General features: G+C 39.1%; 3 protein-coding genes across 3 annotated transcripts in view; 1 reads left to right on the top strand and 2 right to left on the bottom strand.

Annotated features, from left to right (window-relative positions):
* The window catches only part of smim24 (small integral membrane protein 24), a 219,005-nt gene that overhangs the window by 98,530 nt on the left and 92,797 nt on the right, over positions 1-27,678 (top strand). The gene's annotated exons all lie outside the window — the stretch shown is intronic.
* The window catches only part of LOC130086109 (uncharacterized), a 92,823-nt gene that overhangs the window by 38,348 nt on the left and 26,797 nt on the right, over positions 1-27,678 (bottom strand). Inside the window, exon 6 of the mRNA XM_056252260.1 lies at positions 3,071-3,187. Within this exon, the coding sequence (XP_056108235.1) occupies positions 3,071-3,187 (117 nt within the window). The remainder of the gene's footprint in view (positions 1-3,070; positions 3,188-27,678) is intronic.
* Positions 1-27,678, bottom strand: part of LOC130086183 (uncharacterized) — a 196,946-nt gene that overhangs the window by 142,876 nt on the left and 26,392 nt on the right. The window lies entirely within an intron of this gene.

Below are 27,678 nucleotides of genomic sequence, written 5' to 3'. Positions count from 1 at the left end.
AAGGGAACGAGTATTGCGTAGCTATACGCAGTGGGGAAACTCCTTTTCCTCGAATTCTGAAGCTTAAAATGTAAAACGCATTTTGCAGCTGCACAGCTAGCACAGTGAGTGTCTTGCTCACTCATTGGCTGTGCTGCAGCTGGACATCCAATGGCACGGGCGGCTCCAACGTGTGCGCCAATGAGCTATCATTACGTCATACACGTCAGAGTCCGCCACAAGGGGCGTGGCCATAGCCTATAAAAGCCCCCGAAATAGCCATTATAGCAGGTTACATCGACTGAAGCGACATACTGCCATGCTACTCAGTGCCGCACAGATATCGTGAATGGAAACCCAAGAAGACCAAGCCCAAGAAGAGGCCATGCCTCTAGTCGAATGAGCTCTAGTTCCAATAGGGCAAACCTGACCCACTGAGGTGTATGCTAGAGAAATAATATCAACTATCCATCTGGATATTCTCTGTTTTGTGACTGGCGACTTTTTGGAGCGGCCACCGAAGCAGACGAAGAGCTGTTCTGATTGTCTAAAAGACGCGGAACGCTCCAGATAAATTCTATTGTGATTTGTGCACATATTGAGTGTTGGACTGACTATAAAGGCTGTCGCCTGGGGCAAAGTCAGTGAAGCAAGGGGGGGCACCTAATGAAGGGGGACCGTGAACCCCCGTGTTGTGTGCTTGAAACATACTCTTTTTGTGCTTTATTTGGGTCGCCGTGAAAACGGCGTTTGTTTGTAAAGGCACGCACAGTGCAGCGGGCCTGTTTACAGTAATACAATCTCCAGCCGCCTGAACTAAACAGGGAGCTGCGAGAAGTCTTCTGGGTCTCTTGGAGGGTGGTCCGGCTAGCGCGAGCCCTCCCTTTTCCCCCCCCGATGCTAGGAGGAAGCTGGGGGCCTGGGATCTGTCGTGCCGCTGGGACGAGGGCCCTAGCACCGGGGCAGCGGGTGGCGCTTAGCTTGCTTAGCGGGCCGGCCGGCTTCAGCCGCAGAGCGGGGCTGAGTGGCCTGCTTGGCTGGCTGGCTTCGCTCGCTGAGGAGACGGAGAAGGCTTGGCGGACTTGGGCCTGCTCGAGGACGAGCTAGAACGCTTAGGGAGGAAGTGTCGCATCGCCTGGGATGACTTCTGAGCCTCGGTAAACCTCTCAGAGAAGCCCTTCACCGCCGGGCCGAAGAGGCCGGTACTAGAGACCGGGGCGTTGAGGAACACCGTTCTATCAGCCTCTTTAAGGTCCGTAGGCATGAGCCACAGGTGGCGCTCAAGCACGACCGTGTTCACCATGCTCCTCCCGATGGCTTGCGCCGTAGCTTTGGAAGCCCGCAAAGATGGGCATGCCCTCAAAGACCGAGGATCCCCCGGCGGAAAATGCAGCTTGAGCATGGGCGGAACCCAGGCACGCCACGCACTTAGCATGCCCGTTCGCCTCGTGCAGGAGAGAGCCGCACGTGGCACATGAAGAGCGAGGCATTTGGAGCAATGCTCGCTGTCCTAAAAGTAAAAGCAAAGCAAAAGCAAAGGATATTGCGTTGGTCGACGGATAGCGACAGCAGAGAGGCGACAGGGGAAGACGGCTTCTGAAACAAAGGCGAAATCCGCTGTAGAGATGCACACTCTAACTGTAGGGCTGGTTTTAACGGCGAAGCTTTTAGAGGACTCCGAGACGTGAAGTATGCCGCTGAAGGAGATAAAATCTGCTATAATGGCTATTTCGGGGGCTTTTATGGGCTATGGCCACGCCCCCTGTGGTGGGCTCATTGGATGTGCAGTTGCCGCAGCACAGCCAATGAGTGGGCCAGACACTCACTGTGCTAGCTGTGCAGCTGCAAAATGCGCTTTACATTTTAAGCTTCAGAATTCGAGGAAAATGAGTTTCCCCACTGCGAATAGCTACGCAATACAAAGTGACAGTTCTCGAAAGGGAACAGTCTCTGTTCAGAACAGTGAAAAGAATACAAAAACCTTTAGAAACTCATGTAGAGTTTAGTTCAGCATCACACATCAGATATATACATACACATATACACATATATAAAATATATATATATATAGCCTCCTGAGACCCAGAAAAAAAAAGTTTTTTGAATTTAGTTTTTTTCCATGTCATCACACTGTTTAGAGCACAATAAACAAATGGTAAAAAAACACATATATAAAATAATATTTTATTCATAAGTTATGCTATGTCCTCTGTAGTGGACGCCAGGACTAAGTTGTTTAAAAAATAAAATGACATGAAATTATATGTATAGGCAAAAACAATGGGATTTTTTTTCAATCACCAATAAATTTTGGGGTTTCAGGATTTTTTCAACCAAAATTTGTATAAAGATTATTCTCAACTATGTTATGAAAGAAATAATGGAATGAATTGATACACCATTTTACTTTTTGCAATATGTGGGTAAAATGGCCATAAATTAATATTCCCATTCAATGCAATGTATCTATACACTGTATCTAATTTGCACATTAATGTGTTCTTGGAGCAACATTTAATGAAAAAAGAAGTGTAACAATTGGAGTAATTATTGGCAACATTTTAATAATATCATCTAATATTTCATAGGAATATTGATGTATAATTTATCTCCATATTCACTTGTTGTGTCTCCCAGAATGCCTGATAAACATGGTTTTAGTCCTGATGTCCTCTACAGTGGACACGTTTGAAATCAATGCCCTGTTCTGTAACAGAAAGTATTTTTTTTATTTGAAACCCCTTAACATTTTCCTGAGATGTTGTTTTATGAAATACAATTTGAAAAAGTAGTCCAATTTAAATATAATTACAATATATTATCATATTTCCATAAGAATGCTACATTTGATCACTAAATTAATGTCCAACATTTTTAAAGACCAAGGAGAAGTTGTTTTCATGGTGAAACCTCCAAACATTTGGTATCTCTGAAAAGTCCTGAATGTGCTCTTTACAGGACACCCAGGTTGTGTCATGTGACATGTATGATGTCAGAGAAATTCACTAAAATATAATGTCCACTACAGTGGACAAAAGTCTATTCTTGGGTCCCAGGAGGATATATATATATATATTTTTTTTTTTTTTACCTGGAGCCTGTGAGTCTATATTTGATGTTGTAAATTTTGTTGTGCTTGTAGTTAGGTTCGTTTGTGTACTGTTGGCTCCAGAGATCGGTGGTGCTGTGGATGTGCCTGTGAGGAGAGCTGAAAGCATCACAGAGCATCAGTGTTTACACTGAAAGGCCTATGAATGTCTTTGATAAAATTGTCTCTGAAACATAACAATGTACAGTATATATATATATATGGTTGATCCACCAGTATGTGTAAGCTCTTTAGTCACAGTTGGCCAGGTCAAAGTCTGGGATTTAGTGGATTCAACGATATATCGCACAAAGGTTTCATTAAAAGCAAGTATTTGGGAACAAGTATTGACTATTTGGAAGTCAATTACAACAGAGACTGTGGAAAAGTACTGTACATAAAAAACAATGCCAACAAGAATACAAGCTGTTATCATGGCCAAGTTTTTGGTTATGATGTTTACATAAATACTATTTAGTTGTTTCAATTTGTTATTTGCCTAATAAATGACAATATCTTTTTTAGTTTTAAACAAGTTTTTGACAGATTCCTAAAATATTTGTGTTAAATGTACATATAAAAAAAACTACTTGAGTAGTGTGAGAGTAGCTTCTTTTAAAGTAATCATGAGTAGTGAGTACTGAGCTATGGAGTCTACCCCTCTAATAATAAATACTGTACACTGCGATTCAAAAATTTAGAAAATACTGTAATATACACATTCCCATTTGCTGTTTGTCAACAAAAAAAAACATTGATCCTCCAATGGTTTTAGTTTTGACTGCCAAATTTTAAAAATGGACCTCGCTCACCGAAGTGTCTTTTTAGATAAGTCGCTTATTATTTTTTATCAGACAAGTCTTCATGCTCCATTGAAAACACTACTTTCTTGTGATGATCCTAAAGGAACTTTAGCGGACATTATAGAGCGGGCAATATTATTAAGCGGTTCCTCATTTACTATGTGATATGTGGATGAGGAACCCTGTAATCCTGCTGTACCCGCTACCACCAAGCCTGAATCTCTTCACGTCATGCCTGCCGAGCCTGAGCCTCTTCGCGTCATGCCTGCCGAGTCTGAGCCTCTTCACGTCAGGCCTACCGAGCCAGAGACTGTTCATGTTATACAAGCCCAGCCAAAGACCGTTCAGGCCAAGCCTGCCACACCTGTGTCTTCGGACAAGTTGTCCGTCGCGCTTGAGCAAGCTCTTGAAGCTGCAGCGCTGATCATCATGGCCACGGCTATTTTTGGCAGCACACACCGGTTCCAACCCGTGTGCCCTCGGCCAAGGTGGCCACGTTTCAGAGCCTCCTGCCAAGATGGCCGCCGCCCCTCCATAGTCTTGTCCCAAGATGGCCGCTGCCCCTCCAGAGTCTCGTCCCAAGATGGCCGCCTACACTCCAGGGCCTCAGGCAATAGTGTCATATAATGATCAGTATGCTTTGACTATACCGCTAACCTCATTGGAGGTTTTTAAACCCATTACTTTACAATCCCTTGCTGAAACTATTGCCACCCTCAAACCCTCTTTCTGCCCTTCTAATGATATACATCTTCTTTTTTTTATGTTAACAGAGTCTATTGGCCCTGGCCTGTTACCCTTTGTGAACAAATGTTTATTAACCAGTTCGGTCCCTTCATACCTAAAAATGGCCTTTGTCACTCCAGTACTCAAGAAACCTTCCTTAGACATTTCTATTTTAAATAATTAACCACCCATCTCTGTGATTCCATTGATTTCAAAGGTTCTAGAAAAGACTGTATTGTGCCAACTTCAGTCATTTCTAAATACGTCAAAAAAAATTGACATTTTTCAGTCTGGTTTTAAGTCTTTCCACAGCACAGAATCTGCTTTACGGAGAGTGCTAAATGACATTTTAGTTGCTACTGATGCTGGTGACCCCGTGGTTTTAATTCTCTTAGACTTAACCGCAGCTTTATACTGTCAATCATTCGCTGCTCTTATCTAGATCAAAAGATGTGGGGCTGAAAGGTTCAGTCCTAAAATGGTTTAAATCCTACTTAACTGACAGATATTTTTCAGTCAGGATTGGCAGTTTTACCTCCTCTGCTGCTCTGCTTGAAACTGGACTTCCTCAGGGCTCTATCTTATCTCCCTCGCTTTTCTCTCTGTACATCCTTCCTTTAGGCTTGATTCTAAGAAGGCATGGTGTCTCTTTTCATTTCTATGCGGACGATACGCAGATCTATTTGCCGATAAAAAGAAATGACCCCTCTGCATTTAAATCTGTAATGGACTGTCTCAATGAGGTAAAGCTTTGGCTGGCAAGTAACTTTTTAACATTAAACGATTCAAAGACCGAGGTTATAGTTTTTGGCCCATCTGACAATTTTGAGTTTGACAACAAGACGTTAGGTAATTTGTCTGTATTTAACACAAGCTGTGTACGGAACCTGGGAGTTTTCCTGGACAGTCTATTAACTTTAGAGAAACAGGTGTCTTCTGTTGTCGCTTCTAGCTTTTTTCAACTCCGCCTTCTTGCCAAAATTAAATATTTCGTGCCCAAAAAATCCCTTGAGACAGCTATTCATGCTTTTATAACATCCCGCTTGGATTACTGTAATTCACTGTACTGCAGCATTTCTAAGTCCCAGCTCGTTCGTCTTCAATTGGTCCAAAATTCTGTGGCCAAATTTCTTAAGAAAAGACGAAAATTCGATCATGTCACTCCCATCCTGCGAGCTCTCCATTGGCTACCAGTCCAATTTAGGATTGACTATAAAATTCTCCTATTTGTGTACAAATGTCTGCATCATCTTGCTCCAAGTTACCTGTCTGAACTTCTACATTCCTATAGTCCATCCCGCGACCTAAGATCTAGTAAGTGAAATATACTCACTGTTCCTTGTACTAGACTCAAACATAGAGGAGACAGAGCCTTTTCGGTGGTGGGGCCTAGATTGTGAAACAGCTTGCCAGCACAACTTAGAGTAGCTCGTTCTTTATCAGTTTTTAAATCTCTGCTGAAAACCCATTTGTTTTCCTTAACTTTTAATACTTGTTAATGTCTCTACTATGTTATCTATTTGACTTCATTGTTTTTTGTTTTAAATCTGTACATGTAGTTTCTTAGCTGTTTTCTCCTTGATTTTTAGCATATGCTTGTACAGCACTTTGGTCAGCCTTGTGACTGTTTTTAAATGTGCTTTATAAATAAATGAACTGAACTGCGATCCACGATCCCAGGTCCTCCCAGGCTCCACGGCCCAGGTCCTCCCACGATCCACGGTCCAAGTTACCATGGTTGTCCTTGTTAGTTTCCCCAACAACACGCCCCTCCCCTTGTTATCTCGTTAGATCCCTGGTGTATAAATAGGATCATGTTTGAGTGACCGTTTGTTGGTTAATGTTTGAGTTTCTCATCGTATGTTTGTTGCATTGTCTCGTCATGGTGTTCATGCCTCGTCTGCTTTGGAGTTCATGTTATTGCCTTGCCAAGATTCATGTCTTGCCTGTTTGTGAATTATTGGAACTGTGCACGTGTGGAATAAACTCTTTGCATTTAGATCCTCATCTCTTTATTTGAGACAACGCTGCAGATGTTAGTCAGAAAAAATGAAGAATACTGATCCTCCAGCAGTTGGCAGTCAAAAAAATTTTGACTGACAATTTTTTAAAATACATCACTTATCAGTGATAAAATATCTACTTCCGAAAATAACAGGCAGGGGAGGTTACAGAGATGAAAAGATGGAAAGGATTTTTTCACTAAACTTAGCACTTTTTTAAATCATAGTGTATGAAAAAAATGAAAGAATTAAAATCCCTTTACGTTTAAAGGGTCTGGCCTGCTCTTAATGAACACTGAGCAAGCTATTGTTGCACATAAAACAGTCCATGTCCAGGGGTCTCATTTATAAAACTGTGCGTAGGATCCCTACTAAAAGTTTACGTGCGCCCAAAAGCCAAAAATGGCGTACGCCAAAAAATATTCCGATTTATAAAACCGTGCGTACGCACACCTGTAAGCAATGTTCCCTTTATAAATCACAGATCACCCGCAGATGTGCGTACGTGAACCAGCCTCATATCCCGCCCTGTACACGCTAGGGATGGGACTATACACTTAAACTCACGATACGATGCACCTCGATATGCCAGGGTCACGATACGATACGATATCAAAAAAGGGGAAAAAAGAAAAAAATATTACTGTATAACAACAACTTATTCATTTGCTTTGGCCGCCAAAGCAAATGTGTGTCCCGCCAAAGCCTATTTGATCGGCGAGTGATGTAGAATGAATTGACTGCTGCGCTTGACAGGGCGCATAACGAGCAGAGAGAGAGAGAGCCCCGGCCGCGCGCGCGCACTCTCACGTCTTCAAACAAAACGAGCGCTGTCTTGCTCTCTCTCCCTCGCGCATATTAATCAAAATCAATTGACACGATAGTAAAAGGTCGGAAGACCGCAGTTTCACGTGGAGCATTTGGAGATTATTAGAGATTAGAGACTCTAGGCTTACTTAGACTCAATGAACAACATCTCAACACTAAATTATAAAGGCCGGTCTCATATAGACGCCTGTCTCAAATACAAGCCGGTGCAGTTCGACGATTTGGGAAAAGCCCGGGCTATTATTTGAAGTTTTACGGTATATATATACACATTTGACTCCATGGTCGGCTGTTTGGGGGCAAGGCAGTTGGTACTGATGCTAATATTTGTTAGCTCGCTGTAGACTGCAGTGTTGTTGTTGCAACATGCGCTGTCTTGACGTGATGACGTACCGCACCGTTCCCCGGATATATATATATTTTTTTTCATTTAGTTTTACCCTGCTTGATCAGCAGATGGTGCTGCCAGCCTGCCACCATAGACTGTATGTCTGCCCTATATACATACACACACACACAGGGGCGGGTCTACGTGGTGGCCAGGGGGGGCACCGGCCGCGATATTTTTTTTCACAGGATGGTAGGGGAAGACTCATGAATATTCATTAGGGAACTCATCCCTGATTGGTCTTAACCCCAGTGACGGGTAGGTTTAGGGGCGGGGTTAGGGGTAAGTCATCAGACCCCCAGTGACGGGTAGGTTTAGGGGCGGGGTTAGGGGTAGGTCATCAGACCAATCAGGGATGAGTTCCCTAATGAATATTCATGAGTCTTCCCCTACCATCCTGTGAAAAAAAATATCGCGCACCGGTGTGGTGAATAATCCGGTTACTCGGTGTGAATAGTCCGGGCGTAGGACCCCATCAGTAAGCCAGTAGTATGCCTGATCTGAATCTGTTCTCGCGATAACTTGTAGCTAACGTGAGCTGTTTTAGAGTTATTATGTGGTAGCTTTATGTAGAATGCTAACTCCCGTTGCTACATGCAAGGTAAGATTAAATTAAATTGGATATTGTATATGTAAATTGTGTATATTCTATATCTAATATTTAAAATCTCAAGTTGCGTCAATAGCAGAGGAGAAAGACCACGAAATTTAAAAATACTACTGTTATTGTGTATGAAATGTAGTTTTAAGAGTTTTTCAGTCGACAATGTAGTTGTTTCAATCTCAAATATGTTGTTTGTTTATACAGATAGCGCCTATTTAAAATTATGATCTGACGTTTTCGGAGATGTGACATCCAAGGGATCACCGGACGCTCAGCGCTCAAGTACCCCGCCTGGACCAGCCCACCTCGGCTAGTCCAACCATTCCTTCTGTCCTAGGAGACTCTTGTAGATAAAAACATATTGCAGCATCAAGCAATATCTAATGAATGCTAAATTTTCAGTTAAATTTTCCAAGTTTTGATTTTAGATTGGGAGAAAAATCTGATTAATCATCTGTCCACTGTAGTGGACCTCATGCATCAATGGCTATATTTCAGCTACAGTTCATACTTATACTGTGAATATTGTTTTTGAAAATACTTAATCTGCAGTGACATTTATGTAAATAAATGTATTTGTATTATTAGAATGTAACGTGGGAACAGAGAACATTACTCACTGCTCCTAACTAAAGAACTTTTGTAGCTGTAAAAAGGATTCATTTATATTTAATTTATACATTATGCAGTGCAGACAGAGTGTTGTACGCTTTATTCAATTTCTTTTTATTTCCCATATTTATCAAGACATAAGTAGCCTTATTAGTATCAGTGATACTGGCCTTCATGTATATTAAAAAAATATGTCATTAAACAAGTAGTTAAAATATAATGTCTCTATTTAGTTATTTTATGTTTTTCTACATTAATCTGGAGATTAAATGTGAAGTGATTAAATGATAAAATATAGTAAAAATGTATAGAGACTTGGGTAACACTTAATAATAATGTTCAGTTGTAGGCCATTAATAAGTGGTTAGTTAATGATGAACTAATCATTTACAAAACATGCATAAATGATTAACAAGTGATATAACATTTTATGTATGTTTTTTGTAATTTCCATTACACGTGATTAGTAAATGATTACCTAATTATTTATGAAACATGACTATGCGTTCATAAATGATTAATAAGTGATATACTAAAATTGTATGTATGTTTTGTACATTTCGTTACAAGTCATTTACAATTGATTAGTTAATGATTAACTAATAATTTACAAAATATGACTATGCGTCTCATAAATGTTCATTATGTTAAATTTTTGGTATGTTTTGCTCACATTAGGTGCACAGTGGTTAAAGATTCTTGTGTTTCAGAGAAGACAGCTGTCTATACCCTCACCAGTCAGCACTTACATTGCAGTGCACACTACACACGACACTACACACTACAGTGTTCAACACCTGTTATAGATGTGTAAACGCATGAATAAATATTTTACAACACTTTTTGCATCCCCCAATCTAAAGTGTAAACTATTAATTACTTGTTAATGTGTTACATTTACCTTTTACAAATGATACTTACCTGTTAAAAATTATCTGTATGTGCATTCAAGGCATTTACAATGCTTTCTGCACCCTCTAATTGCTACATACATACACATTTTTATTTTATTTATTAACCCCGTATGAAACGCATATTCATGTTTTATAAAAGATTAGTTCCTAATTGGTAACACTTTACTTGAAAGGGTGTGCATAAGACTAACATGACACCGTCATAATCTTGACATGACACATGTCATGAATATGCAGGAGTTTTATGCATGTTTATGACAACTGTCATTAAGTGTCATTCGCTCAATTATGACATTTTTAATGCAAATATGACATTGTGTGAGATGTCTTTGTTCAAACAAAAAGCTGCAAAAGGGCCAAATTTCATCCCAAAATTTCACTGTATGCGAGTCTCTATTTGCCCCAATGGAATAAATGCTTTGTTGGATCTCCATATCTCAGCTCTGGAAGGCTCTAGAGCCTCCAATCATGCATTCATGTGTATGTCTCGGCACCTTCTAACAGAATACAAGATTTCGAGAATATCCAAGAAACTTTTTTTTTAGACCCAAAATATCTATAAGGGCACCTTATAGTTTTTTTGGGTCGAAAAAGAAAGTTTCTTGGATGTTCTTGAAACCGTGGATTCTGTTAGAGGGTGCTGAGACATAGACATGAATGCATAATTGGAGAAATTTTAGGACTCAGGCGAGCCCTCCATATCCGTCCAATGGCAGCTTATTTGTATGGTCGTTTGTACACGAACCTCCTATATGTACTTCTTATATTATTCAACAAAATTTTTATTGATATCTACTATTTCTTTTAGATTCTTGACACAAGGATTGCACAGCTCTATAAAGCACATGGTGGAACTGCTTTACAGGTGCACACGTTCGTTCTCTGGTGGCGATCCTTCACTATCAAGAAACATGTGGATGACAGTCACATTTCTTGTCTGAAGGTAAATGAAAATCTATCAAATACATTTCAGGGGCAGGGGACACATTTACTTACTTATTTACTTTAAAATATTTTAAAGGACCTTGGTGAGATTGACACAGTCCTTATTCCAAGAATTGTTGGTGGACAGAGCCCCGAAAAGGGAAACCACTTCATTTTGTGGGTATGTGTGGATACATTTTTTTTTACATTTTTGCTCAACAGTTGTTACTCTGGTTACAGCGGTTTCTGTTTATGTTGTAAAGGTCTTGGATGGTTTGCTGAATCGTATTCGCGTTTACGACCCCACTGGCAACTACAAGTCAATTTCTGCGATGGACCTGGCTATACTATGGTATTATGTTTTTTTTTGTGTGTGTGTTTTTTTAGAGAAACAGGGACAGCGTACAATAAACATTAACCTCAAGGGGGAAGATGCATTGTACCGGGTTTTAGCTCAAGAGCTAATTTTCACCCGTAGTCCCTGGGCAGGCTGATGTTAAGCTAAGATACATAAAAAACATACATGAATAATACGATTTACAATGACAAAATAAAAATGTACAAAAGGAAATGTTCACACCTTTCATATACAGACCTTAGAGCACACACTTATATACACATACATACATCTGGTCACATATGGGAACAAAATTGATTTAATAAAAGCCATTTCTTTGCCTGGCATGTGAACGTGTAAGAACTTGTGCTTTTAAACAACTCTGTAGGTAACATATTCCACTGACGAGCGGCCACACCAGAAAAAGCAGAGTTTCCAAATGCTGTCCTGCGTTTAGGGATCCTGCATTCCCCTCGCACTGTAGATCTAGTGGCTCGAGTTGTTGTTTCAGAGCCCAAAGAGATAAATTATTTTTGAGGAGGAGCAGCGTTGTCATAAAGGATCTTATACATCAAACACAGATTGGTATGAATATCAAATTTTCAAAGCTGAGAAATTGGTATTTTACAAGAATATGACAGTGATGAAATCGTCTGCTTTTCTGATCGTGAATCTTTAGAGAGGTTTTATATAATGACTCAAGTGGCTTGAGGGCAGTTTTAGTAGCCTGTGACCAACTTGTCATACAATATCGAAAATGAGGAACTATCATTGCATTCAGATAGACTCCTGAGGCCTCGATTGTAAGGGAATTTCGAATGTATCTGAATTGTGCCATATTAAATTTTATTGTATTTGATAACTTTTTTATATGTTTTTTAACCCTCTGGGGTCCTTCATTTCAGAGTCACACTCAGGACCTTCGGGTCCAAATGGGCCGGAAGGGTGGGATTAATATTTATTTTAAAAAATCATCTTTTTTTTTTTTACTTGTTTTTTATAATATTTTTTCTTTTCTTTTTTTGGTGTTTTGAGATAATTTCAAATATAAAACTGATTTATAATTAATATTAATGCAATAATTATGACCCATTTTTTTCCCCATTGAATATAATAGAAAATGTTTTATTTTTATTTTATTTTATTTTTAAAGCTGTATTTCATTTTAGAGTCAAGCCTAGGCCTCATGAAAGCAATTTTTGAAATGAGATGGATGCCATCTGGTGGACAAACTGAGCATTTTAAAAATTCAAAACCCATTTATTAGTGTGTATGTGTATAAAAGTGTGTTTGTGTGTGTGTGTGTGTGTGTGTGTGTGTGTGTGTGTGTGTGTGTGTGTGTGTGTGTGTGTGTGTGTGTGTGTGTGTGTGTGTGTGTGTGTGTGTGTGTGTGTGTGTGTGTGTGTGTGTGGATGTGTCTGTTTTGCACTCTTGATGTTTTATAGATTCACCCCTTCACTGCTGTGTGCTTTTTTTCTGGATCGTGGCTGATTTGTAGATTGTACACACACAAAAACTCTGTATTTTCACATTTTTGCCAATTTCCCATTCATTTCCTATGCGGGTCCATTTGGACCCGAAGGTCCTGAGTGTGACTATTTTTTTTACAACCACTTAGACTATTCAAATCCTGTCCCCAATTTTTTTGGGTGTTCATATACCAAGTACCAACAAAGTCACCAAATTTCGGACCATTCCGATAAAGCTATGATTTTTAAATAAAAAATATTTAAATGCTTCGGGTCCATTTGGGCCGAAGGACCCCAGAGGGTTAAAGCCTAAATTTGGTTCCAATATGACACCTAAATATTTTACCTGTTCTTGATTTAAAATGATTTGTCCTTCAATTAAAATATTAGGGTAGATTTGTATTTTAGAACGCTTTTCCATGTGCTTTGTAAATGCCAAAATTGTTATCTTTATTTACTAATGTACATGTATTAATTTCTTTTTTCTATTGTACAAAAGCAATGCCTTCCGAAATACTTGGGACTTGGGAAAATGGACTGCTGAGTACCCAGAACAGTGGAGGCTGGCTGACTCTAACAACTGTGGGGTTTTGGTTTGTACAGTAAGTTAAACAAATGCTTTTATTTATTTATTTTATTTTTATCTACATTACTTTAACAACTGTGTTTATTGCATTAGATGGCAGAAATGGAGGTGAGGGACAAATGGACCTCTATGAAAAACGAGGTGATACAGGGAGACGATCTGTGGCATCTGAGAAGATATCACGCATCATCAATGGCAGCATATGCTGTTCAGCATATGACGTATAAAAGGTATGTGTAAAATGTGTGTCCTCATTCAAATAAATCAACATAAAAGTGTAATAGATCAAGTAGATCGATGATTTTTAAAATATAGGACAGTCGAGGAGGTGGAAAAAAAGGGAATTTGTTCTCTTGTCAGTGATACTGAAATTCAGGTACATATAAGACTTTACAAAACTTAAAATGGCTAGATATTGTTTGCTATATTAAATATTTGGCAAAACGAAGACTGGGAAAATGTCACAACCAAAGAGCTTTCATCCAGCCTTGTCAGCACATGTTGAGGAACTTCTAGGACACATTGACAACATTGTGTTTAAGCAAAAGAAGGGAAAAAAGCTTGATCATATCGACCTTGTAATGTGTGAACTGATTCCTGAGGTACGCAATTTAAGGTATCATTTTGGTACAAATATATACTATATAGTATATATTTTAATTAAGAAATTTAATCTTCTGTTGTTCAGATCAGCCTTATAATACTGAGACGAATGGAAGGTTTCAGTCAATTTTGGGCTGAGATATCTTATCTTGTGGAGTGTGTCATTAAAATGGCCTTGTAATGTCACAACATCCTAACAGTGAGTGATGTTACACAGCACAACAGACTTTGCGTGTACAAATGCACGTGTTACAGGATGTTTGTGTGTTTTTGCAGAGTTCCCTCAAGCCAGTCCACCCATGACACCCAGGTTCAACGAGCCAACTACGTTCTGCTGCGTTGCACCTTTGGGCTTGCATATCCAAGTAAAAAAAGTGAGTGATGTTCCATAGCACTAAAGACTGTGCAAATGTATAGTTGCACATGACGTGTTGCAGCATTTTTTGTGTTTTTTTTGCAGAGTTCCCTCAAGCCAGTCCATCCATGACACCCCAGGTTCAACTAGCTAACTACGTTCTGCTGCGTTGCACCTTTGGGCTTGCAGATCCAAGTAAAAACATTGACACCAGTTTTTAACGTGGTTTTTTGCAGAGTTCCCTCAAGCCAGTCCATGACACCTCCTCGCCTACCAGGTCATGACCCCACCATCTAAAGGGGAAATTGACTGACTGCATCATCTAGGCCTTAGGATGGTTCCACAAAGTGAATTTACTTCAAACTAAAGATTTGACTTTTCATACAGCAAAAGACACTGCATCTATTTGTGTCTCATTAGTTCTCAAACTTTAACCTTACAGTTCATTAAATATTTAAACACAGCTAACTCGACATTAATTGTTTTTAAATCTTCACAATGTATAGCCAGAGAACTATCACAAAAGTATTTAGGAAAGTAAAGGCATACAAAAGTATTTCTGTTTAAAGCTGCTTTGTATTGTTGTGTATTTTTAAAAGCTCTATAAATGTCCTAAAACAATGTGCTTTTTGCTTGTAGTTTTGTGTTAATAAAAATGTAATATATTACATCTCATAATTCAGTTGAATTCATTATGTATTGTGAAATGTAATTAAAATTGTATACAAGTTTTGGTTCACTAATTTTATTACATTAAATGTTATTGTGTTGTATGATGTTCTGTATTAAGATAAAATTATGCCATAAATCATAATGCATTAGTACACAAATGACATGCTTGTAATAAAAAAAGCATATTATGCCCTATTGCTTAATAACAAATAATTTTGTCACAAAACACACTTAAAAATGATATTTCTTTAAAATAAAAGATTATTATATGAATTAAGGGGTTTGATTACATTAAGATTTGTGATTCCATAATGTTATTATACTGTTCTTTAGTCAAGGCTTGACAACCAATTAAATATTTATACCCACAAAACATAGCTAGCATTCTGTAATTTATTTACATGTCTAAACTGTTAATAAGAAAATAGTAATATACACAAATAAACATTATGTTATGGCTCTTTTAATAAATAAAAGTGTACCTGTAACATATTGTGCCGATTATTGCGATAAAAAATAATGACATAATTATAATTGCACTACTAACTGCTGTGAATACGGTAAGGCAGTATCAGTGCAGTATAAGCTCAGGTAAAGCTCATAGCACGATCATCGGATAACGTTAGCTGTATGCTATGCGACTATTCTAAGCTAACTAAACAACACACTAACAACGAAAAATGTTTAATTTCGCAATCTATTTCTTCGGTTAAATACTTGTATATGAAACGTATAATTTAAAATACATTAAATACATTAATGACTCGTTATACCGTAGTACAAACGTCTTCTATAATAAGGTGATTTTGAATGATTTGTTACCAGGCACCAAAGCGATTACCTATAAAACGTGCTTTGAACCAATCGGATTGCTTGGGTCCTACGCCCGGACTATTCACACCGAGTGACCGGATTATTCAGATTATTCACCACACCGGCCCCCCCTGAAATTCGATTGGCCACCCCAGGTGCCCCCCCTATAAGATGTCTTGTGATTGGTTCATTTTACGGCCAATCAGTTTATAGACTCTACTGAAGTTGTGATTCAAAGAAGTGCAGCACCAGAGAAACAACGGTCGTCGCGGACTTGGACTGTTATATTATCAAGTGTGGGAAGTCAAGACACCAAACAAAGAGCTGGTAGGTAACTTTTATGTATGGTTTAATATGTTTGTATGGTTTTCTCAGATCAATGTTTTTACCCCGGCCGTCAGGCTCTGCTCGCGTTGGTCGTGGTTGATTTCAATCCAATGTTCAGTCAAAGTTTAATAAAACACAATAAAAGTAAAAAAAAAGCTGGGCACTATCAAACAATAAACACTGTCATGGTGATTTGCATATTTTGTATCAGTTTATTTTGTGACAGTGACCACATAGCAAGATTGCACCAAATGACCACAGAATGTTCCAAAAAACAATAAATGATAATGATAATAATTGTCTGGTGACACGTAACGTTACGTTACTTGTTAATGCATGATGAGAGTAAGTCAGTTAGAAGATAGTCAGTTAAATTGTCAGTCCTAACTCAGTCATTTACACGTGAAATGACATGGATGCATTCTGTGCATTTCATTCACAATTTGAACAATTTTTGTTGAGATTGAGCATGAATTGCCATGAAAAGAAGTAAAGATATAGGGAGTTTCTTTCAAAGAAAAAACAAACAAAACAAGTGTAGAGGCAGAAGCAACTGAAGAAAATGTTACTGGCCAAGAAGAAAATGTCAGGCAGCAAGAAAAAATTGTCACTGGAACAGAATCAGCCAGCAAGGAATCAACAGGCCAGACAGACAGTGATGCCAGTGGACCCAGCCGACAGCAGTGGCCTTCATTTTTCTCTGTGCTTCCTGAAACTTCAAGTATGTGAAGTGTTGAGGGAATTGTAGGGATATTTGATCAATATTACATTTCAATTGTATGAAGCAAACTAAAACGCTAGTAATCATTGCATGTACATGAATTTGCCCTAAAAAAACCATGAGCGTATTTATTCTGCTATAGTAGTCACAGAGCTTGTTTTGTTTTCTCATTGATGCAATATTTACTTGTGACATTTCATCATTTCTCAGGATCAACGTTTGGTGGGGATAAACAAGCACCTTCATCCCCAACAGAATGCAAAGGTATGTATAGTTGTAGTTGAGACCTGAAAGTTCTTTTGCACATGTTCAGCAAGTGATGTTAAATAATGTTTGACGTCTACTCTGTTGATTATTATTTTACTGTATCTGCAGATAATTCAGCTGTAAGTGACCTGTCTGAATTTGAAGACCACGAAGAAACTTTGTGTCAGCATAGTAGGGGTGGGGGAAAAAATCGATTCTTAGATGCATCGCGATGCAGACGTGGACGATTCTGAATCGATTCACAAATGTAAAAAAATCGATTTTCCAAAAAAAAAGAAAAAAGTTTTATATATATTTATAATAACGTAATATTGACGGAACGCGAAAGACGGAACTCTGAAGCGCGGAAGTGCAGTGGCCGGACCCGTCTGTGGCGTGCACATAACAGAGACGCGATGGCTGAGCGCGCTAAATCCAAACACCCTCCTTGTTAGGTTAGCTGACGTGGAAATATTTTGGCTTCTGAAGTTGAAGGGGGAAAGGAGCTGGACAAGAGCAACCCTAGTTGTAAGCTTTGTAGAATAAAACTAACGACGGAAACACGACAAATATGAGAAGCCATTTGACACGTTTCCAGTCAGAGGAAAGAATTTACTACAAATATGCTCCTAGTTCAGGCACACATTTATTTTCCTGTTGGTTCTTTGCAATGTTAATAAAATATATTGTACGTTAATTCTTTATGGGTCATTTACTTTTAAAGCAACGTATTTATAGTCACACACACACACAAAAGATTCAGATAATCGATTTGTATGAATAAAAGTAATGATTTCTTCTTTCGCCCAAAAAATAAAAAAAAATTCTTACCGACTCCAAACTTTTGAACGGTATTGTTTAATGTTACAAAAGCTTTCTATTTCAGATAAATGCTGTTCTTTTGAATTTCTGGGTGATTCTCTGAATTGGGTGCCCTAGAGTCCCCAAACTTGCTTCAAAGATTTTCAATTGAAGGAAATCACAAAATGCCCTTTAATGCTGTCAATTAATAGAACCAGGTGCCTTTGCATTATAATGCAACACAATTGCTTTAAAAAATGTATTTATTTATAATGGGTTGCCTAAGAAGTAGACAACAAGCATGTTTGCATGTCCTCACTAACCATCAACACATTTTCATTGAATATCAAACAAATAAAAAGTGCAATTAATACCAAAATGTTGCTGCTAATATAATCATATGTTGGTCTAGTGTATTTTAGTTTACTGTTGTGAAATGGAAAATCAATAATCGCTAATCGAGAATCGTTAATAATCCAAAATCGACTGTAATCGAATCGGGACTTCAATAATCGTAATCGAATCGAATCGGGAAATCAGACAGATTAACCACCCCTACAGCATAGGTCAGGGGGTGATGGTGACAGACCTCAGGCACTACATGCCAACATCTCCACAGATCGCATTCTGCCAGGACCACATGGTATGCTCCAGGTATTTTTTTTACTGACATATTTCTAGAAGGTATTGTCTAAATGGGTGTTAATGATGAGCTTGTGTATTTTAGTTAAATTCCTAAAACCTTAAAAATGACCGATTGCCTTCATATTACTGGAGGGTCTATGGTTATGTAACTAACTTTCATTCAAACTTAATTTGCAGAATCAATTGTATGTATTCTAGGTTAATTTAATTGACAAACTACACCTTCTGCACTTATAATTATTTTAATTATTACTCATTGTTTAAATTGATTGCGGACCCCTGGTAGGCTAGTCATCGCTATAAGAAGACCATTCTCTTTATTTGCAGACATTTCACAGTCTCGGGCAGCAGGACCAACACAGCCGCACTTGAAGGTGTTCCCTCGAACCATGAAGGGCGACCGGAAAAGAGCTTTCAACAAAATGTGGTACACACAACACCAATGGCTGGAGTATTCTGAAAGCCGAGACTCTGCATATTGTTTTCCGTGTCGACACTTTTCTCTCCCTGGTATTCAAGAGACTTCATTCACATCATCACTGGGCTATTCTAACTGGAAGAAGGCAATGTATAAAGATGGAGGTTACAGGGGACATGAAAAATCTGAAAATCATGTGAATGCCATGATAGCATGGAATGAACACAAAAAAAGAATCTTGACAGACACTTCAATGTTAAATGCCCTCGATAAGAAACACCAAGAAATAGTCGAACAAAATCGTACCTACATTAAAACAGTTGCTGAGGTACTTTTGTTTACTGCATTTTTAGCTTCGCTAGGATTTATGAATGTGATACTGATGACATAAAACATGAACTGCATCAAGTGAGGAGGGTGTTAGAAAGGAAATTCCACACTGGAATTGAATTGTCTAGTCTCCTAGAGTTTACCATCTTCCTTGAGCCATTCAAAGAAGTGTTTTATCAGCTTTTTCGTTTGTGCTGCATAGCTGTGGCCTTACCAGTCATCAGTGCAAGTTGTGAGCGCAGCTTCTCTGCACTTAAGCTCATAAAAACACATTTACACACTACCATGACTGATGACAGACTCAGTAATCTTGGAGTCTTAAGCATTGAGGTGAGGAGGACCAAATGTCTTGACTTAGATGATTTTGTTAGACGGTTTGTCAGTCACCACCGAAACAGAAGAATCCAGCTGTTTTAGTTGAGGTCTGCCTTCTTTCTTTTTCGACTGTTTTCCTCTCTTTCTGCTACTGTTTTTATTGTTTCTAAACTAAAGGCTGTTCTTTAATATATTAGCAGAGCACAATGTAATGGTTCCATATTTTATTTTTAAACTGTGTTTTCATTTGAACTGTTACAGTGCTAAAACTTTAACTCTGTGTTACTCAGCTTTTTTGTAAATTAATCTGAAAGAAATGTTGAATGAAACACTAAGATGTTTTGGCCACACCATTTGAATTATTACAGTGGGGGGAATTTTTTTTATTTATTATTATTTGAAAGAGATTGTGAATAAAACTACTGTATATTGTAATGGCCAAACTAATTAAAAGAAAATAGTTGACATTTCTGCTTCTGGGTTTTTAAAATTGCTCATTATTAAAGTTGCTTTTATTTTATAAACTTGTTAGTTTTATGAAAAAACTAAAAATAGTAAACACTGGCTCTCAAATTTAACTTAATGTATATATATAGGGATGACAAAAAACTAAATTAATCAAAAATGTGCTTTATTACATTTGTTTACAAGTAACTTTATTCAAGTTAAAAAAATTATAAAATCAATAGGATTTACGTAATATACTGTGTAATTTAGCTTTTTTTTTTTTGGTCACTGGCGGCCACCCCGTTTGGAGGCAGTGCCCCAGCATGCCCCCCCCCCCCCCCCACTGAAAATGCTCTAGACACGCCCCTGCACACACACACACATATAATACACTAAATTATTTATATACTACGCAAATCATGCAGCAGTACCATCTATCTTTATTTCACGATCCATTTTTTTTTCGACCTCGATGCGTTTCGTCACGTTTTGTATCGCGATATTTTGTCAAACGATATTTCGTCCCATCCCTAGTACACGCCCATTTTTAACCATAAATAGTCAATGCAAATCACCTCATGATTGCTGATTGGCATGTAAATGAGGGTGGAATCCCATATATACCTGGAAAACTGGCATGCGGACCCGCCAATTAATTAATCCAAGAAAGTGAAAACGTGTATTTCTGTTACTTTAAATAATGACGACAGGTGAGAAAAGAGGAAAAAAATTTAATTTCTCAGACACTGAGATTGAAACACTTGTAGGGGAGGTGGAGGCTCGGAAAACTGTGTTATTTGGTGGCCACAGCAGTGGGGTCACTAATAAAAAGAAGCAGTGCGAGTGGCAAAGTATTGCTTCTGCCGTCAATTGTGTCAGTGGGCCAGAACGGACAGTTGCAGAATTAAAGGAAAAATGGTCCGACCTGAAGGTATACAAATTTTTTACCAACATATTACATTTGTGTTTTATTAGGCTATACCTATATAAATAGCAATATTGATTTTCAAAAAGTTTTATTTACATGTGCTTACAGTATGCAAAATATGTGAAATAAAGATTCTCATTCATTCAAGGTGGAGGCAAAGAGAAAACTGTCCTCCCACCGCCAGAGCGTGGCTGCAACTGGTGGGGGCCCAAGTACAGCTGATCTCACATCAGTGGACAGCAACTCATCATGGTCCCTGAAAACTCGTTCTCTCCTTATTCTGCCATTGGCGTATAATCCTCCAACAGTGCCAGCAGTGCCATCATGAAGCATTACATACCCGGGTCACCGGAGGGTTTATATGTTTCTAGCAAATAGACTGATCGTTAACACCTTGACAAAATCACATAATTAATTTGTGGGCGAAAATTTAAGACAAAAATGTTATAGTGAACACATGCTTCTTTGCGGTTTTGTAACGAACAGCGTAATAGTTAGGACCGATGATGAGTAGCGATTGTGCTTCATGACTGTATTTGCAGACTTTGACATTTTATGATATATGTACATTAAGGAAAATATTTCCTTTTTACACTGTGTTCTGCAGTTCTCTAATAAAAGGGTATTTCATGCTCTGTATCACATGTAGTCGCGCCATGTCCTCCTGCGCTCCCGTTGTGGACAATGTGACCGTAAGGCAGCGGTGATAAATTATAATTTTTTTAATACATTTTGAAATACATTTGGATTTTACTAGATGTATATATAGGCCGCTGTCGGTAGCCTAAAAGAGGCCTAGAAATAGGGTTTCGTTCCACCACGTGGGGCACTACCTACTTTTTTTATATTTAACATCAGAAATATATAGAGATTCCTTAGGAAAAAGTTCTCCGCACACAACCTTGCAGTTTTTGAGAAAAATGATGCTAAAGGTGCCCATTTGAAATAAAGGGAAAACATAGGGAATTTTGCACTTTCAAACCGGTTTATCATATAAACCCAAAAATGCCGAATTACCACTTGAGGTACAAAATAAACCAGTTTAAAATATGTGATATACCTGAAGTTGCAATCTAGGCACAGTAAACATGATAAGATTATCAAGAAAACTTCTACTGTAACATTAACATCCCAATTACTTCTCATTATGTTGTTCCAATTCAAAGGTAATATTTGAGGTAAAATCTGAATTACAAATAGAATTCAGCCAAAATATAATATATATATATATATATATATAGGCTATATATATATTAAAAAAACACTTTTCAAAATAACGCATTTAATGGTGAATTGTCAATTCGCCTACACGAGCAGTAACTGCACTGCATGTACACATTTTTTACATGCTATACTTAAAACAATTATGGTAACAATATTACACGTATTATATTTGAGTAGATTTTGAGGGGTTTTTTTTGTGTGAAATCTACCCAAATAAATTAAGTAAAATTTCCTAAATTATTTAGTCTATGGCACATGATGCATTTAATATTATTAGTGTGGAATGTGCTTTTTTAATATAAGTTGTCTCAATAATAAATTAAGTGTAGCCATGGTCAGATCTGCCATTTTCTTAAACTGCTGGTTTTGCATTCTTTTAATTCAGAGACTATGACAAAAGTAAGGGTCATTGGGACTGTTGATTAGGTTACCGAGTCAATCACAAAGTCTCTCTGTTGTAATTTGCCACACAAAGCAAATGGGGCTTGGATTTGATTGAATCACTGACTCTGATTCACACACTGGCGCTTGCCACGAATGGTTAAACAAAGAAATGCATTGCTTATCACGCTGACACAGACATGTGACCAAAGGGCCCATCTTAGAATCAGAATCACGTGGAAGAACCCCTCCGAAGGTGACAAGACGAACATTGTCCATTCAGATAAGCGCACACACGTGGAATCCCCCTGGGGTTTTTTCGCTTACACACACAGAAGAGAATTGTAAGATTAGACAACTGGCCATTGTAGCAGTTTTTTAAACTCATCAAATTCGAAGCACACACGCTCACACGGGACTGGTCGCGAGTTCACCCCCCGTCACCATCGGTCAATGAACTCTGAACATACATACATACGCATGAACACACACACATACATACTGGACTCGATCACAAATTCACCGCGTGACCAACGCTGGTTGAACTTCTGAACACCCATTTACACACACGGAACACTCTGAATACATGGGATCAAAATCCCCTTTTGTAAATGTATAATGTTTTGTGGTTGTGTTTTCATGATTCCCTGGTGACAAAACTGGTATAACCGTAAGCTTTTATGATATGTGATCAATTTAACATCCGTTTTAATCACGAAAATCATGTATCTGCATTTCACTAAGCCCTAGGAATGCCGAATTTGGTATGGTTGTAATCAGAATAATCAAAGAAGATTGAATCATCAACCAAGAATGTAATATGATGCATGCTTTTATTAATACTAGTTTAGAAGTGTATTTCGAACAAGTTTTATCCCCTATGCACATGATCCGGGAGGGCGTGAATCACAAGGTCTGCCGACCCGCCCTCCTGCAAAACGATTGGATCAAACACGTGAGAAAGGCGTGTCCCGCGCCCCTTCAAAATAGACCGTCACCTTCTCCTCTTCGCAGTTTCCTACGCCAGAGAGAGATTCCTAAACTTTCCTGCTAAACTCCAGCCGGAGTTTTCCTTCTTCGTCGTTTTTCTACTTTGTTTTAAATCTAAGTTGCTTTCTTTAGATCTACCTCAGTTGATAGTTCGGTTTCATTCAAGAACGAAACAAGTTTAAGATTAATCGCCTCTCGTACGGGCCGCAGCTGAAGCAATCGCAAACATCTGCCTCCTACCGGAAGACGTGCCAGACAACTCCAACCACGCTGCCTTTGTAACACAACTCAACACAAAGGGACCGTGTTTAAATCAAGTAACGTACAAATCTCAATTAAGTGCTGCTTAAAGTTGTCTAGATTAATGTTGGAATCCTTTGGGTCTCTGTTGAACTGTTTTGAACTGTCCTGTCATTCTCTCTCTCTCTCTCTCACACCCACATTCTCTCTCTCTCTCTCTCTCTCTCTCTCTCTCACTCTCTCTCACTCTAACTGTGTCTTTGTAAATACGTCATATTGCAATCCTGTATTAATTGTTTGTTTTGATATGCATATTATTTACTCCTGCGTGATTTTTAGTAGTCTATATAACCCTTAGTATTGTGTTATTAAATTCCATAATCCTTTGAATCGAATCTGTCTCATTGTCCCATGATTGAAGTCTCTGTAATATGTCAAAGGTCTGTAAAGTTACCAAAGCTCTACCTCGGTTAACTATTTTAAACATCTGAAAGTGCCGTATACGAGCAGATACTTCCGTGTGGCCAGCGGAAAATATTCACTCGGTATACAGGCAGGTAATCTTGTGATATAAGGAAGTTTTCATCTCCGGTTCGCAGGACGAACCAGGATGCATGACAAACTAATTTGGAATCACATGTAAATTGACCCTGATAATTAATCTGACTTAACTGACCCATATATCAATAATTACTACGATCAATCGTGCTAATTATTCCTATATGGTAATGATTAGTCCATTCCCTCTTTGGGATAATTTAATTTATGTATGCGATTACATAGTCATTATCTAATGAATAATATTCCCCATTTGAGTTAAATAATTTCCCCAAACCAAGTCAGTGTCGCTACATATTTTATGGTGGAGAATGCGGGGATTTACAAACTTCACGGTGGGATCAATATTCAGATTCATGTTCATGTGTGTTTTGGGAATTTAATATTGTATGCGCATTGTGTAATTAAGTCGACTCGAAAACTGAGCAAAAGTCTTTCAGTAACACACCAGCATCTGGCTGAAAAGAGGCCTGAGGGCATCTTTTTAGCTCGACTGGATGTGAAAGGAAAACTGCAGTCAAAGACAGTGTTGCACGGCCCAGCTTAGAGAAAAGGAAACTCTTTGTTTTCTCTTTGCCTGGCTGTGACACTAACACTGTCCGAAGCCCTGTTTTGAACGAAGAAAACTTCAAAAACAGGCACATTACCGGTATATATGGTTTAACTGTTGGGACGAGAATCTCCCATGCAGTAAAAGATCTTTAAATTCGTTAGCAACGAATAACTTCGGGTTTTCAAAAAAACGCTGGCGTAAAGTTAGCTAAACCGGTTAGAAAATCCCATTTTCTGTGCAAACCAAGCACAAAGAGATCCGCCGTGATCTGCAAAGTATATTTGTAAGATGTGTGTATACTTGGTTCGTGTTTAAATCTGTGCGCATGAAAACTTCTGTGTTCCTTATCCAGGTTCACAAGCGCGTATCAGTTTCAAAGTACCACACTTGTGAGTTTGGGCCGCGTGAGCGCGACACTGCCACCGCGTGGCAATAGCAGGGAAAGACCTGCTACCCATCTGCTTCCCATACTCGCTGTTCCTCCTCGTGTATTTCCTCCCAATTCACCGCGATTATTGTCGAATAAGCTGCCTGAATACATATTTGCATTTACAGCTTGCTAGTTCGTAAAACAATCCTCCTGTTTTGGACTGAGACATTTTATTTTAAGTTCAATTCACAGAAGTGAATTAGAGTTTAAGCTATAGAATTCCTCAGTTCAAATCACTGACAGTTAATTTGGAGGCAGACGCCCTAGCGGCGGCACCCCTCCAGGTCAGCTACCACCCTTCTGCTCAATCTATTTCTGCTCTACCCTGCTCCCATTTCTCTCTGTCTCGATGACTCTGTTCTGTTTTGTTTTATTTTTATAATCGCTACTAATAACTTTAGTGAGGTGGTGATTTATTATCAGAAGCCATTCTGATTCCTTTACAAAACTTTTGCTCTCCTCCCCCAATATATCTGGATTTAATTTTGATTGGAACAATATTTTATTTTTAATTTTTGATAAAATTAATTTTTAATTAATTTTTTTTTTCTTTTATTAAAATTTTCACTATAAATTTTTCTCAGTTCAGTCAGTTGACAGCCCCCTGAAAAGCAGGACGCCATCTAGTGGCAGACAACCTTCTCAAGTCAGCTATCAGCCTTCCACTGAACTTTGTATGAAATCATTTTCATTCATGTTTTCCGGATGAGTATGTTATAATCATTGCTAACAACAAAAGGGTTGTTGTGATTATTATAAGAAATCATTCTAATTCTGTCAATCTCCCCCAGGCTTATTTTTGATTGGAGTTTAAAACTATTTGAATTAACTTTAAATTGTACCAAACAGTCAAGGTGAACCACAGGAAGGAAGTGCGCCCCCCTTGAGGCTCCAAGACCCACTACCGCGGCTCACCGCTCCCCTTCCTGACCTCCACCTGCATTAAGTTATTGATAACTTCCGAAACGGGTTAGGATATTTTCAATAACTAATTACTACTAATTACTTTCTGTGCTATCCTCAGTTGGCAAAAGCCGTTCATCTCTTAATTTGGTTTTTCCTTTCCAGGTTAAATTAAGTTTCTTCAGAGCCATTGTGTTACTACCTTACCCCTTTTCAGGTCTATTGTAGTTTCCGTTTACTCCTACTTGAATTACTTTGAGTATAAAAAAGGAAGTAATAATAATAATTGTTTGTTTGTTGTTGTTTAAAGTGAGTTAAATTTGCCGTAAGCAGGAAAATCTTAATTTACTTTAAGCTCTCTTGTTCTTTCCGTTGTGCATGTGTACAGGTTAAAGTCTCAGCACCTGTGGTGGATTGTGGGAGCCCCTGTTGTCCTCTGTGGGCGGGTCTGCTGACTGGCGTCACTGACGCTGACCGTGCGGTGGCTCTCGGGGTCTGTTGTCCCTGCCATTGGTTGCGGCACGCAGTAACGTGACATCAGCAACCTGGTGCTCCAATGGCTCAACCACTAAAGCCGACGCACGAGTCAATTGCAGGGACCGGTGCATGCGCCACTGTCTACGTCAGCATTGCTGGCGGGGTTCTGTGCACCACCCACTTTTGCAGTGCGGTCGGCCGGCTGACACCTCGGAGAATACCAGGTTGTGCTTACAGTCACGTGCTGTTTGAGTGGGCGTAACCGTGACAGAGCAACAGAGAGTCCGGAGTCACGGCGGTCGGGTGTTTGGTGGCGCCGGAAAGTTGACCACGCTCATTGAGGCCAGCTGGGTTTGACCTCAATTCGCCCCAGGTAAGACTGGATTTTGATAAAAACCCTGCCACTTAGCAGAAGCCACAGAACATTAGGTATTTCCCCAGATATATTTTCTGAGCGTAGGGTTGCCTCTTTCTCCCTAAAACACACCCTCTGAGTTATTAGCGGCTGCACTACAGCGCAGGTCAATTCACTTAGGTGTTATTGCCACTGCAATATTTGTGTTTGTTTCCCCTCTCGCTCCTCTCTTCCTTGCTTTGTTTTGGTCTTTTGTGTTTTGTTTCTTTCAGTTCACCAAGAGACCCCCAAGGAAGCTAAATAATAGTGACAACCAAGCAGTACTTCGGGTCCCACGTTGACCCGCATAAAATTGTCTACAACAGTTAGGCAAATTTCTATAAACGGCACGGCTGTACTACAGCTCGTTAGCCTCAAAACAAGCTAGCAGCGGCCCTTTTGTGTGTGTGTTGTGTTTCTCTCGCCCTCAGGGAGTCAGAATGTCACGCGCTTCCAGTCCCGCGGACCATTGGAGCAATCTGGATGCGTGGTTACGAGCCATGACAACCGGCTGTCTGCCCAAGGACTCTGGCGACCCGAAATCTCCGACCCGGCAGGAACTGGACGCCGAGGTGGACCAGATAATGGCCAACGACCCAACGCAGACCTACAGCTCAAAGGAATGGAGTCGGATCATCGGACGTCT

This window comes from Rhinichthys klamathensis, unplaced genomic scaffold (assembly GCF_029890125.1).
Source record: "Rhinichthys klamathensis goyatoka isolate OS25496 unplaced genomic scaffold, OSU_Roscu_1.1 h1tg000094l_1, whole genome shotgun sequence".
Taxonomy (NCBI): Eukaryota; Metazoa; Chordata; class Actinopteri; order Cypriniformes; family Leuciscidae; genus Rhinichthys; species Rhinichthys klamathensis.
Note: the sequence above shows the minus strand (reverse complement) of the source record. Positions and strands in the feature narration are given on the sequence as shown.